Genomic DNA, 14,145 nt, shown 5'->3' with positions numbered 1-14,145 from the left:
GCTATAGCAAGCACAGGCCTTTGCTAAAGGACTCTTGCTTCTGGTTCCAGTGCACCCAATTCATTATTTCACAGATGGGCCAATTCTTGCTCCTTCCAAATCAATTAATCCACCCCTGGAAGAAACAGTTGAAGAAAGGAATGCTTATATAAAGGTAAAGGTCCCCTGTGCAAGCACCAGGTCATTCCTGACCCATGGGGTGACGTCACATTCCGACGTTTCCAAGGCAGACTTTGTTTGCAGGGTGGTTTGCCAGTGCCTTCCCCAGTCATCTTCCCTTTACCCCCAGCAACCTGGGTACTCATTTCACCGACCTCGGAAGGATGGAAGGCTGAGTCAACCTTGAGCCAGCTACCTGAAACCGACTTCCATCGGGATCGAACTCAGGTCGTGAGCAGAGCTTTTGACTGCAGTATTGCAGTTTAACACTCTGCGCCACAGGGCTCGTATAATGCTTTTATAGGACTTTTATTCATTCTCCTGCAGATGACTCTGACAGGGAGCCCCCACTCTCATGAGGGCCCCAGAGAGCGGGTCAAGTGTGGCATCTTTCTCCACTCCCATCTGGACCCTAAGGTCCCATGTGTGTGTGTGTGTGTCAAGTCGCTTCCGAGTCATGGCGACCCTATGAATGAAAGCCCTCCAAAATGTCCTATCTTTGACAGCCTTGCTCAGATCTTGCAAACTGAAGGCTGTGGCTTCCTTTAGAGTCAATCCATCTCTTGTTGGGTCTTCCTCTTTTCCTTCTGCCCTCAACTTTTCCTAGCATGACTGTCTTTTCCAGTGACTCTTGTTGTCTCATGACGTGACCAAAATACGATAGCCTCAGTTTAGTCATTTTAGCTTCTAGGGACAGTTCAGGCTTGATTTGATCTATAATCCACTGATTTGTTTTTTTTGGCAGTCCACGGAATCCGTAACACTCTCCTCCAACACCACATTTCAAAGGAATCTATTTTCTTCCTATCAGCTTTCTTCACTGTCCAGCTTTCACAAGGTCCCATACACACACTTTTCTTTCTACCCGACATAAATCCCATCCTTTAAAGAGCTCAGGGCAGCCTAGGTGCCTTTCCTTTCCTCCACTTTTATCTTCAATAAAGCAGCTCAGGTTGGGAGCTGCTGGCCCAAGGATACTTCGTGAACTTCAGGCCTGAGTGAGGATTTTAACCTGGACATCCCCATTTAGACATTAAACACTAGATGCCACACTGACTTCTCAGAAGCCACAAAATTCAAAATAAAGGCATCTGGTAAATGCTACAGCTACCAGCATAGCCAGCAGACAAGAAAGGGCACATCAGCTTTGCAAAGACAGGAAGAAAACTGAACAGGGAGTCGAAACATCCTGAAGCACAAAGCCTTGGAGACTGATGATTTGGCTGCCATTTCCAGCAGATCTAGAAAGGCAACTGCTTGACTCCCTCTAGTGACAACAAGCCAGAAGTGCACCATCCCATGAAGCAGAAGAGACCACACACAAGATGAAAAAGGCTTAAAATCCCTTTTAATGTGCATTCCTGAAACAGTCTTCAGACAAACTCAACCTGTTAGTGGACAATTACAGCTCAGGTTCACACAAAGTCTCATACTTCTACACAAGACAGGCAAGGTTAGGGTTACACAAATTGTTTCAACTGAATCTTTAACAGGAAATTGTAGGATTCTCTTGTCCAATAGATTGTACTTTTCTACCAGTAAAAAATAAAGAATGGTACAACACATTGAATAATTCATCTGCAAACCACCACCACTACCTGCCCCTCCTGCCTGCACCAACCAGCTACAGTAAAGAAGAATGGTCCAGAAAATAAAGTAAAAAGCTACACATTTTTTCCTTAAAAATCCCCCCCCCCCACATGATAAGCCATTTGAAGCTACCCACGTGTACATAATACCTACAGGCTCTGCCCCGGCACTCTGAAGACATGCCTTCAGAAGGCTGAGGTTAAACAGGAAATCCTGCAACTGCAGCTGAGGTGGGAGGGCTGAACCTGTGCCGAGGTGCTTGGGAATGAGAAAGACAGCAAGGTCCTAGCCTGGTCTGACACTACACAGCTACTGAAGCCTCCTGGGATCCATTTTCACATTGTGGTTTGTAGGAATGCACCTTGTGGCGTTTACTAAACCCTTTACAAAGTCTGGATGTACCCCTTTGCCAAGGCCAGCCCCTCTGGGGAGGTGGCTGAGGCATTGTCAACACTCCCCCCACCCCAATTAGTATCGGCGACGCTTGTTTGGGCCAAAATCTCCCCCAGGAGCTCCTCTGTTGAATCCTGGTGCATTTCCTCCCATAGTTCCAAGTCCTTCCATTGCAGTGCCCTGGCCAAAGCGATCCGTAGGTGGCGGCGGAGTCTTGTTTAAGAGAGGGGGAAGAAAGCTTGCGTTAGAACATTCCCTGCAGCCCACTGCAACTCTACTGACTGAGGAGCCTCAAGGTTGTGAGCTCTTCCCTTACTCCCCAGATACCCCATTAGGAAAACTCAAGGATGCAGTAGACGACATTAGGTCTTAATGTCTGCATTTCTCATAGAACACATACAGAAACCTCTTTGTGCTACCTCTAAGACAAGCCATCACACACTAAAGCTCTGCCCAAGGAGCCTGGACATTTGGAATGAATGTTGGGAATCAGGGATACCAGTGCCGTATTTCAGACAGTCATCAAAAGGTACTAACAAGAAAATAGGAAATCTGCAGCACCCCTTCCCTGTTCTGGGGGCTAAAACAACCACGCCCCTCCCGTACCAGAAGACAAAAGTTATGGCTAGATGTTCTAACACACATCTAGTGTCCCTCTGTTTTAATCTGGGCATGACCTGCAGTTAGTGGGACACATTACAAGTCTGTCCCAGACTGCATTTGCAATCTGCTTGAGACATTCTCTACTAGTTTCTCAAAGCGCATGACAGCTGAAAAAACTGCATTGCTCTGTGGGCTGGATTCTATACATGACATCACCTGGGTAGTGTAGTGGTTGGAGTGCTAACCCACAACTCAAGCTACCATGTAGCTCATGAGGTGACCATCTTTAGCCTCACCTACATCACAGGAGAGCAGGAGCACAGACTGTAAGATGCACCAGGCTCCTCTGAGGAAGTGTAGTAGGATTAAGTGTTTAGGGCAGGGGTGGGGAACCTCCGGCCCGCGGGCCGAGATCATTTTGTCCGGCCCCCGGCCCGCCTGCCGAGGTTGGGAGCTCCACAGCCCACCAGCCGAGGCCAGGAGCTACATGGAGCTAGCTATCACTAGCCAGGCCCTCCTCTCGGCATTTCAGGCTTCACTGGGAAGCAGGAGTGCATGCACAAAAAACGGAAGGTGGATTGGATGATTGTGGGGGCGTTTCCCCTAAGTCTCCCGGCTTCCTTTCCCTTGTTTTCGGTTCCTCGTGAGAGAGAACACGTGCGTCTGGCCAGCTCTCTCAGCACCCCTCCCCTTCGCTGCCAGCTTTTTCAGGTGAGTGGAACCCATACCACGGTCTGAAGCTGCTGGGGCAGCCGAAGCTCCTGCCTTCTTCTTCCCCCCCCCCCCGCCCCCTGTGTGCTTGCTGCACCGCGGCTTAAAAGTTCCCCGGGTGGCCAAAGCTCCCGTCTCCATTCTTTCCCCCTGCCCCTGTGTGCTTGCTGCGCCCAACCCTCCCCGTGCTCCATTCCCCCTGGCCCGCGCGCTAGTCTTGCCACCGCTGGAGAGTCCCCTCCGAGCCCCCCCGTGCTCCGTTCTTCCCGGGCCCCGCGCTTGCCGCGCACCGCCAGAGGGTTCCTGCCCAACCCCCCCGTGCTCCGTTCTTCCCGGGCCCCGCGCTTGCCGCACGCCGCCAGAGGGTCCCTGCCCAACCCCCCCATGCTCCGTTCTTCCCGGGCCCCGCGCTTGATGCGCTGCCACCAGAAGGTTCCCGCCCACCTACCCCCGTGCTCCGTTCTTCCCGGGCCCCGCGCTTGCCGCGCACCGCCAGAGGGTCCCTGCCCAACCTCCCCCCGTGCTCCGTTCTTCCCGGGCCCCGCGCTTGCTGCGCCGCCGCCAGAGGGTCCCTGCCCAACTCCCCTTGCTCCGTTCTTCCCGCCCCCCCGCGCTTGCTTCCCCCTGTCGCGTGGGTGAGTGTGTGTGTGTGATCCTGGGCTGCTGGGTGGCCCGGGGAGGGGGGAGAGAGAGAGAGCCCCATGAGGGATGTGAGTGTGTTGGGGAGGGGAAGCCTCCCTTTCCTTCCTTCCTTCCCTCCCTACTCTGCATAGCCTCTGCTAGGGTTGCCAATCTCCAGGTGGTGGCTGGAGACCTGGCAACCCTAGCTTCTACCCCCCCCTCCGCCGGGAGAGTTACGCCTGGTATGGCCCCCGAATGATGTTATAAATACGCAAATGGCCCTTGGCAAGAAAAAGGTTCCCCACCTCTGGTTTAGGGGATGCCGTGTTGTGATTAATAGGAAAGTATGCTAGGATGCACATGCAATGCTTGCCAACACATGAGAAATTCTTAGTGGAGGAGAGATCAAAATTGGGCCATTATCCTTGTAGGATGTGGTCCGACTTGCTTGCTTAAACTACCTTCGAAGGCTTTCACAAAGCCATTTCTTCTATTACGAAGGTATCTTTGTCTGGACAATGCAAACTAAGTCTGTAAAAGAGGTGTGTGTAAACACATGCAGATCTTTAGTTTAGAAGCTTGTCAAATCAAATCCCTCCCGACTCCAATTCTTTTGAAGTCTGATTCTTTGACAACATTACCATTCCCATGGCTCCATCAGGAATCATTGGACCAGGACCAGTTGCTGGAGGCGGTCCTGCTGGAACGCTGGTGCCCCCCATTGTCCCCCTGTTATTCATGCCTATAGCACCTGGAGAAAAAAAGCAAACAGTATTGCTGGTGTGCGGGGGGGGGGGGGGTTGGCTGCACACTGACAGCTAAGAAAGGAAGGGGTATAAAAACTGGAAAGCCCATTACAGCTGCTACACTCCCCAAACAGGTAAACAGGCTACTCAGCCTTGTGGCCAAGGTCTGGAACTTCAGCTGCAAGCTTATCACAACAAGCCCTGTTTCCTTGGCCTTTGAGCAACCCTTCTCTATGAGGCGTGTGTAATACCCTCCCCCACTGCGATCCCCCAGCAGTTCCCTCCTTGCAGATGGTTACCACCAGAACGGTTTATCTTCTGGCCCACCCACATTTTCACCCTTACTTCAGGCACTGTTATGCCACTTTTCAAAGGCTGATAAAACTGACCCCAAATTAAACCTAACACCACAAATATCATAAAACAAACAAAATACAATTATAGTGGCAGTTCATTCCAACAAATATCTCTTCTGTCAAACCATAGGCCAAATGAAAGAGGGGAGGCCAGGCAGTCCTTTCAAAAAGGAATTAAAGAAAAACAGAATTTTGCATTAGTTGACCAGGGGAGTGAATAGAGAAAAGCAATCCTTCTACAGCCTCTAAGCAGCATTGCAAGGGACTAGTTTTTACCTCCCACACAGGGCCTGATTGGAAGAACACAACTGGCAGTGGGCTGATACAGGAATCTCTCCAACTTATGCAAGTTACAGAATAGAAAGAGTTTTAGAAATGAATTCTCCACAAGCTTACAAGCATCCAATGAGAAGGCCACTGAGGAAGCATCTCAGCCCAAAGAAAAAAGATCAAAAACAACCAGTTACAACTGTACCTTTCTTGAACACAATAGCAACTTACCTCCCATGCCCATCTGTCCCATTCGCATATCTGGAGGCTCCCTCTGAAAGACACACAAATCTTCATTTGACAAAGGCCTCTCTAAACTTAGACCTCTAGAAGAGTCATTAAAGAAGCTCTAAAGAAGGGGCTTTACATGGCAGTCCTCTGCTCAGATCAGAAGCTAAACCATCCCTATTAACCTCTCCCATCCCTATCCTAGGCAAGAAAGGACAGCGCCTACCGCATCAGAGAATCCACCCTTGAATCCTTCCTGCTGTCGCCTCATCATTTCCTCCTGCTGCCGCCTCATGTCTTCTTCACGGCGTCTGCGCTCCTCCTCCTGCCTGCAAGGGAAACTCCCGAATAGTCTCACTGATTGGAGAGCCATCAAAAGTCAGCTTGCTTACACTCATTCCAGCACAGTTTTCTCTGAAGGACAACCTAGTTAGCACTCAACAACCTGTACAGTGAGATGCACCAGGCAGTTGTTCTGGCCCAGAGCTCCAAACACACCAGTGGAGACAGCTTCCTCCTTCAGAAGCAAGCTACATAGGATCAGAGAAGAATCCTACAGGAGGTAGCCTGGTACGACATGTCCAACCGCTGCTAATCACCTACATCCCAAAAACAGAAGAATGACACAGGTACTGGTCAGGCAAGCTGAAGGTCATCCATCTGGGAGACAGGGCCACATATGTGAGCCAGTGGCATATTCCAAGCTACGCTATAAAGTAGTTGCAGGGAATTTAGCTCTGCAGGAAATAAATTATAAGCAACAGACCCACACTACACAGTTAAGACTAATCACAACAGTCCTGTTGTACAGCCTGCCTTCATCACAGGACTGGCTTAACTCCCCTTCCTGCTTACCTAAGTTCCAGCTGTTTACGCTTCTGCACCTCCTGATTGTGCAGCTCCTCCATTCTCCTCAATTCTTCTTGGCGCCTCATTAAGTCTGGAAAAAGCATCAGTAAGAAAATAGGTCCACACCCTTCCACTACCTGGACCATTCCACTTGGCGGATGTTCCCAACAGTCAGCCAGCCATGGCCTGCAAGTCCAAGTGGTGCTCACCTTGCCTCATGAGCATGACCTGGTGCTCATGACGAGCTGCCTCCATCTCCATCTCCAGTTTCTCCCGTGCTTCTTTGATGTTTCGGTCCACTTGATCTTGCTGCTGCTTCTCCATCTCAATTAGGGCCTTCCAACGCATGGCATACTCGTATTCAAAGGAGCCAGGCTGTGCAAACCGAGGAGGCTGCTCACGCTCCCTGAAAGATGGAAGAGTCTAATCACTTAGGGGGCAACCACCAAAGAGGAAGAATCTCAGGATGGGGTGATGGCAGCTACATGCCAAGAGCACTAGCTAGTATGTGCACCTTTAAGAAGAGAAGACCAGAAGTCTGGCTTTGTCTCTGCAATGCTTTACTCTGGCTTCTTGACATACTCTTTTGTGAAAACGATGGACAGAACAGTAAAGGGCAAGGCTAACAAGCAAGTGTCTGCCAGCACAAGGCTGAGTTTTAAGAGCCACGTATTTCACTAAGGGGATAAATAAGGATAACTATAACCCACATCTTCCCTCCTCTCTTCAGCACTTACTTGTGATATTGTTGATTTTTGATGACCAGTTTTTCTGGCAAACCTTCCTCATCATCATACTGGTCCATGGGTTCCACAGTAACAGGCCGAGGGAACCTGGCAAAAAATCCAGCATAAATTTTGAATGACTGGTAAAGACTAAAACTACTAGTTTTGCTGTAAGTTCAGTTTAGGAGACAATAACCACCATCCACCCTAATCTAGATGGCCTAGGCTAGCCCGATCTTGCCAGATCTCGGAAACTAAGATGGCCTGGCCCTGGTTAATATTTAGAAGGGAGACCACTAAGTCCATGGTTGCTACACAAGAGGTAGGTAAACCACCTCTGAACATCTCTTGCCTTGAAAACCCTACGGGTTGCCTTAGGTTGGCTGTGACTTGATGGCACTTTCTATCACCACCAACCACCATCCACCCCGGTGACTACTAAACTTGCAATTCTTTTATGTGACCAAAGACAGAGATCACATAATCATCATCACTATTGAATAAGAGCATTTTCCCTGCCCCCCAAGATTCCTCACACTTCAAACTTACGTAGTTAGCAAGAAGGACCCTTCACTACATCTGTCTAGGGCTTTTCTAGCAGCTGGTTTCCCTGAAAATTCCACAATGCCTTTCCCAGAAGGCCTGCCTCTGTCATCCACAATCACGACAGCCCTCTCCACCTGTCCGAACATCAAAAAAGCCTCTTCCAGGAGCTCGTTAGACACAAACTGAGGCAGGTTCTTGACAGTCAGTGAGGCACTATGGCATGCAAAGCGCACACGCAGCTGCTTCCCACGTAGAGGCATGTTGTCCAACTCCACCTTGGCTATCTCAGCCAGAGTTCGAGTTTCCTGGAGACAAAAGGAATACCATTAGTTAAAGCCAAACCTACATTTTTTCAGCTCTTGTAGAGATGAGTAATCAACTTCTTTGATAAAAGAAATGTATTGCAGAGGAGGAAAAGGAAGACTCCAAAACTAAGTACATGAAGATAATGATTCTCTTAAGATAGTGACTAGAAGTAGCTCAGAAAGTCATCAAGAGTAGATGGCTAGAAGATGCATGAATAAAAGAGAAACACAAAAACAGGTGTCCTGAGTAGGCGGTTTCTAAAAGTGTCCAGTTAGACATTTATTGGGATATGTGGTTTTGGAGAGGTTTAGCCAGAAATTAACATTTAGCTAAGCATTCATACATGTGGGAGACACTCCCAACACCAGCATCTCAACAAGTTACCACTTTCCTCCCTCTTTCATCCATTCCTTTAAACCAGGGGTGGGGAACCTCCGGCCCGGCCTGCGGGATCATTTTATCCGGCCCGTGGCCCGCCTGCAGAGGGCCCCCTGCCCAGCCCCTCCCTGCTTCAACCCCCAGCAGGCATGCGCTTCCCGCACAGCCACCAAGGGCCCCCTGCACATCCCCTCCCCGCTTGAACCCCCGGCTGGCTGGTGCGCACAGTTCCCGCACGAGGGCCAAGAGCCCCCTGCACGGCCCCTCCCTGCTCCAACCCACGGCTGGCTGGAGCGCATGCTTCCCTCGCAGCGGCCAAGAGCCTCCTGCATGGCCCCTCCCCGCTTGAAGCCCTGGCTGGCACGCACGCTTCCCGTGTGGCTGCCAAGGGCCCCCTGCACAGCCCCTCCCCGCTTGAACCCCTGGTTGGCTGGCGAGCACGCTTCCCGTACGGCCGCCAAGAGCCCCCTGCACAGCCCCTCTTCGCTTGATCCTCCGGCTGGTGCGCCCGAACTGGGGGTCAGTGGCAGAGCATCTGCTTTTCAGAGTTTGTGGCTCAGTGGCAGAGCATCTAGTTGAGAGGGGGTGTGGATCAGAGTTAGAGCATCTGCTTGAGAGGGGGTATGGATCAGGGGTAGAGCATCTGCTTGAGAGGGGCTGAGGATCAGGGGTAGAGCATCTGCTTGAGAGGGGCTGAGGATCAGGGGTAGAGCATCTGCTTGAGAGGGGCTGTGGCTCTGGGGTAGAGCATCTGCTTGAGAGGGGCTGTGGCTCTGGGGTAGAGCATCTGCTTGAGAGGGGCTGTGGCTCTGGTGTAGAGCATCTGCTTGAGAGGGGCTGTGGCTCTGGGGTAGAGCATCTGCTTGAGAGGGGCTGTGGATCAGGGGTAGAGCATCTGCTTGAGAGGGGCTGTGGATCAGGGTAGAGCATCTGCTTGAGAGGGGCTGAGGATCAGAGTTAAAGCATCTGCTTGGCAGGGGCTGTGGTTCAGGAGTAGAGCAACTGCTTGTCAGGGGCTGTGGCTCAGTGGCAGAGCATCTGCTTGGCATGCCAAAGGTCCCAGGTACAGGATGGACTACCAAATGTGCAGCATTTCTCTCTGTGTACTCTGTGCCCCTCCCCAATCTGGACCCTTCCATGTTCAATCCACGGCATTGCTGGTTCGGGCAAGAAATGAACAGAGGTGAGTTGCCATTGCCTTTCTCTGCATAACGACTCTGGTATACATTGGTGGTTTCCTGTCCAAGTACTAACCAGGGCCAACCTTGCTTAGCTTTTGAGATCTGATGAGATCAGGCTGGGCTGGGCCATCCAAGTCAAGTTCCAAGCAGCATGTAAAATTTCTCAATAAAAAAGTGTACTTCATAGTTTCTCTGGGCCAAAATGGGTAGGCTGCCAATAGGTTAAGATCCTAGACATTGGCAGGACAAACCTACTGACACTTTCCAATGAGTAAGCCCCGCTGACTGGACTTGAGTAGGCTTTAGAGTAGACCTGCATAAGATTGCACTGCTGGTCACTTTTTGTTTTATATATATACATAAATTATATATATGTAAGTTTTGGATGCCCCCCGAATGATGTCTAAGATATCCAAACGGCCCTTGGCAAAAAAAAGGTTCCCCACCCCTGCTTTAAACAAAGCCCACACGGGTGAAGATGTGGGGCTGCCGGCAAGGAGAAATAGCACTCCACTTTGTCCTGTTCTATTGAAGCGATCAACATGTTCTGTAGGATCTCAACCTTAGGGGGAAAAAAGAGGTAGCACTGCTTTCACAGAAGATGAAATATAGAGCCCACTCACTGCTCTGAAAATGCCATGCTAGACACACATAGTAATCTCAAGCAAGCAAATCTCCCCAAACCCACTTATAGCCACTCACCAGCCTTATAAAGCCAAAGCCTTTGTCCTTATGAATGAATACTTCGCCTGCCTTCCCATATTTTTCAAACAGCTTCCTCATCTCTTCCTCTGTGATATCAGGAGGCAGGTTGCCCACAAAGAGGCGACTCCTCTGAGTGAAGGTTTTTTCACCAGGCTTTCGGAAATTCTTCAAATCAATTGTCAGGCCTTCATCTGAGGGGAATAAGGTACAGAATCGCTCTACAAAATTGGGGGAACAAATGCAAGCGTTAACACATTCAAGAGCACCAGTCAGAATAATCTCCAAGTTTTCCAACACACTAAATGTCCAAATATTTTAACAGTAGCAGCAGATTAACACAAGTAACATAACCCGGGAGAAAAGTGTCTGCTGAGAACCATAATCATGTGACTACGCCAGGGTTCCCCAACCTTTTTGAGCCTGCAGGTACCTTTGGAATTCTGACAGTGTGGTTGGCACAGCCACAAAACGACTGCCAAAAAAAAAGGTTGCCACAGGAGATATAGCCAGTCACAAAATGGCTGCTCCAGCTTACCTTCAGTCACACAGAGAAGATTTTTATGCTGCGATGGTAGCTATTACCAAACCCATGTTTTAAAAAATCTGCACAGCCAATCAGAAGCCATGCTGTGTAAAAGCCCCACCTGGCCCAGCCCACTTTCTAAAACACTTGGCAGGTGCCAGAAAAGGTGTCAGTGGGCACCATGGGGTCCCTGGACTTGCAGCCTGGACAAAAGGGGGAAGCCTGCAGCCGCCTTCACCCAACAGAGGAATGGTTCTACTTGGCCACAGATTAGTGATGCAAAGCCATCTATGGGACAGCCAGAGCACTGCAACAGCTGAAAGGAGCAAGGCAACAGTTAATTAGCAGCACCCATAGGAGAGTGTCAGTGGGAAGGCATTACCACTCACAACAGGAATGAGACCCTGGGGCTCTAAAATCTACAAATTTAACAATTATGAGGAGAAACTCATGAGACAATCAAAGCACAACCAAACCCCATTTACAGGACACACCACTCAGTGTCTTAGATCAATCACATGCAAACCCAGCCTAAGGCCAAAACATTAACATTCCTGGATGCTTGAAACTGTGTACATACTGCTGTGGTGGGGGGTGGGGAGATTCATGTGGTGTGAAAGACCTTAAAATGGCCAGATGCAACATAGCAGAAAAGGAAAGAACTAAGCCCTTTTTTGAGAAGTAAATCCAGAGTATTCATTAAGCCCAGAGAGAAGCAACAAATCTTAGAAAGCAAATCAACTGGCTCACAGGATTTACCATATAAGCACTAGTACAGCTACCCAGTACACCTCTACACCACCATTTGATAAAGCTCCTAATTTATGTTGCAGAACTCCTTGTAGGTCAAAAACATGCACATCCTTAGACTACTCATGAATGAACTAATAAACTGTGATACAGCAATTACCAGAAAAATGTGTAAACCTCATCTCATGCAGAAGTTAGCTATTAGCACAGTATTATAAACTTTCATGGTTGGTGAGGAACATATACACCGCACTTTTAGGAACACAGCCATTATCTTTGGCGACCTGAGCCACACTTGTAAAGTTTGAGGCCACCAAACACCACTTCCAATGTGTTCACTGTTACCATTGATTTAAAAATATCAGCTAGCCATAGCAATAAGATAATTTCCATTCAGTTTTTTTATTTTGAGATAAATAGTGCATTGATGCATTTTTCATCAACTACGCACCATCAAACCAAAAAGCACAATCAACATATAGCAACTGAAAAACCTACCAAAGTCTGGTACTTTGCAAAACATCCTCTGCACCTCACACATGGAGGCAGGAAAAGGATACTCTAGGCTATTCTTGAAGAATTTGACCTCCAATGGTATCTCCAAAAGTACTGAGAGGTCTTCTGTGGTTTTCACACCACTGGGAATAGACAACTAAGCTTATACAAAGTTCCAGGGGCCTGAGCCACTTTAGAAAATTCCAAATGATAATGCCACTTATGCATGTGATAGCCACACCTATATATTTTCCCCCGCTATGAGCACTCATATAGGCACAGTCAGCAATTTTTCACTGCATACACAAGTCAGAAGCTTCACAGGGGCAAAAAGCTCCTGTACACATAAGTTGTTAATGTTGCATCATGTAAAGCAAGGAATGCCAGTAGTTTACTTTTCCACGGTGCATCCCCACAAGGCATAGGGAAGGAACTTCAAAGTAAGAAGAACTTCACAGACATCCATCCCACTCCCCACCCCAGCTATGGAGACTCCTCCTACCAACCACACACTCACTTTGGCTGTTGGCCTGCTGCCCATTAGCTGGGCCAGACTGCTGCTGTTGCTGCTGCTGCTGCTGTTGTTGCTGCTGGTGGTGCTGATGTTGCTTTCGCGGAGTGTGATTCTGCTTCTCCATCGCAAAACCCTTGTTGCCCTGCATCTTTCACCCTGGAAGGAGATCAAGCACGACAGTACATTAACGACTTTGCCGAAGGAGAAAAACCCATACTTGCTTAGCATACAGAAGGTCCAGGTTTAATTCCCAGCATCCCCCATTAAAGGAACTCGGTGAGCAGCTTAGAGCCTGCAATGCCACTGCTCCTCTCAGTATACGAGGTAGAGTTAGAACTGATTCAGCCCAAAGCAATTTCACAAATTTCCAAGCAAAAGCGTACATTACTGCTGCTTGTAGATGGACCCTTGCGGGGAGGGATAGCTGTTGGCAAGGGGTCCCATCTCCGCACAGGGCCGCGAAGAGCTATTTATAGCCGGATAAAACAAAGCTAAAGCAACTCCGCTGCGGACCGTGTTATTGGTTCATAGAGAAGGCTCACGGCAGCGGCAATTCCACGATGCCCCCGCTCCCAAGGTTAATCTCCAACCCATCTCCAGGAAGGGTTGGCTGAGCGAACCCGAGAGCCCCTGCTACTATGGAACAAACGGTTCTAGGCAGGCCGAAGCGGCTTCGCGTTCTCCCGGACGCGTGGGAGAGCCTCGGCCGGACACTGGCACCTCCGCTCCTAGCAACGGCGCGGGCCAAGGAACGGAGGGCGGGGCCAAGGACGCTCCTGACGAGCGGCGGCGGCGAGGGTGGCCGGGGAGCGGCACCGAGGAAGGAGGAAACGTCTCCCGCCACACGGCCCAGGCCTCATACGGCAAAAATGGAAGAAGGCCGACCGAGGCCCACCCGCTCCGCCACAGAATCTCCCAAACGCCCCTAACGGTCTCCTCACCTCAGAAAAGTCGCCGAACTGAGAAAGAAAAGCGACGAGGCGGAGGGGGGGGGAAGGGAAAGAGAAAAGGGCGCGCGCGGCCGGAAACCGTTCGTTAGAGCTTGCTGCGTGCAGCACCGCCCGCCCCTCTCGCTGCCTCATTGGCCAAGGGACTTCCCCTTCACTTTCCGTCCAGTAGCCCGAAAAAATGCCTATCAAAAGACGACGCCGGCTCGGATAGGGTTTGGCGCTCCTGATTGGCCGGACGCTCTCCTCACGGCCCGCGCAAACTGCTGCCAATCAGGCGGCTTATAGTAAAGGTTGGGTGAGAGGCGAGAAAGGGACAAAGGGGCAGGGGGGTGGTTTTGAAAAAAACCGACTGAGACGTGACCGCATCGGTTTTCCCGCATGCGCAGTGAGCTGAGCGCTGCTTCTTAAAGAGACAGAGAGCCCAAGGAGGGCCACCGAGACGCAATGGCACCGCTGCTGGAGAGCTGGCTTTCATGTCGGAGGGGACAAGGACACTGGAGACCTGCGCTGTCGTCTGATGAATTTTTTTTAAACATATGCAGATTA

At 50.0% G+C, this 14,145-nt stretch overlaps 1 protein-coding gene across 2 annotated transcripts; it reads right to left on the bottom strand.

Annotated features, from left to right (window-relative positions):
- Window positions 1-1,490: 1,490 nt before the first annotated feature.
- Window positions 1,491-12,801, bottom strand: NONO (non-POU domain containing octamer binding). 2 transcript variants are annotated; one of them, XM_056859287.1, is made up of 10 exons: window positions 12,653-12,801; window positions 10,365-10,585; window positions 7,801-8,102; window positions 7,264-7,359; window positions 6,736-6,932; window positions 6,533-6,617; window positions 5,904-6,006; window positions 5,681-5,723; window positions 4,719-4,828; window positions 1,491-2,355 (listed from the first exon to the last, which is right to left on the bottom strand). In XM_056859287.1, exons 1-10 carry the CDS (start codon window positions 12,795-12,797, stop codon window positions 2,218-2,220), a joined length of 1,440 nt encoding a protein of 479 aa, XP_056715265.1. In that variant the 5' UTR covers window positions 12,798-12,801; the 3' UTR covers window positions 1,491-2,217. The 2 variants fall into 2 exon arrangements, with proteins under 2 accessions (XP_056715265.1, XP_056715266.1); XM_056859288.1 differs by having other exon boundaries at window positions 10,365-10,558.
- Window positions 12,802-14,145: the final 1,344 nt, after the last annotated feature.

The sequence above is a fragment of the Euleptes europaea genome, chromosome 13, assembly GCF_029931775.1.
Source record: "Euleptes europaea isolate rEulEur1 chromosome 13, rEulEur1.hap1, whole genome shotgun sequence".
In the NCBI taxonomy this organism is placed as follows: Eukaryota; Metazoa; Chordata; class Lepidosauria; order Squamata; family Sphaerodactylidae; genus Euleptes; species Euleptes europaea.
This window is presented reverse-complemented; position numbering and strand designations above follow the sequence as displayed.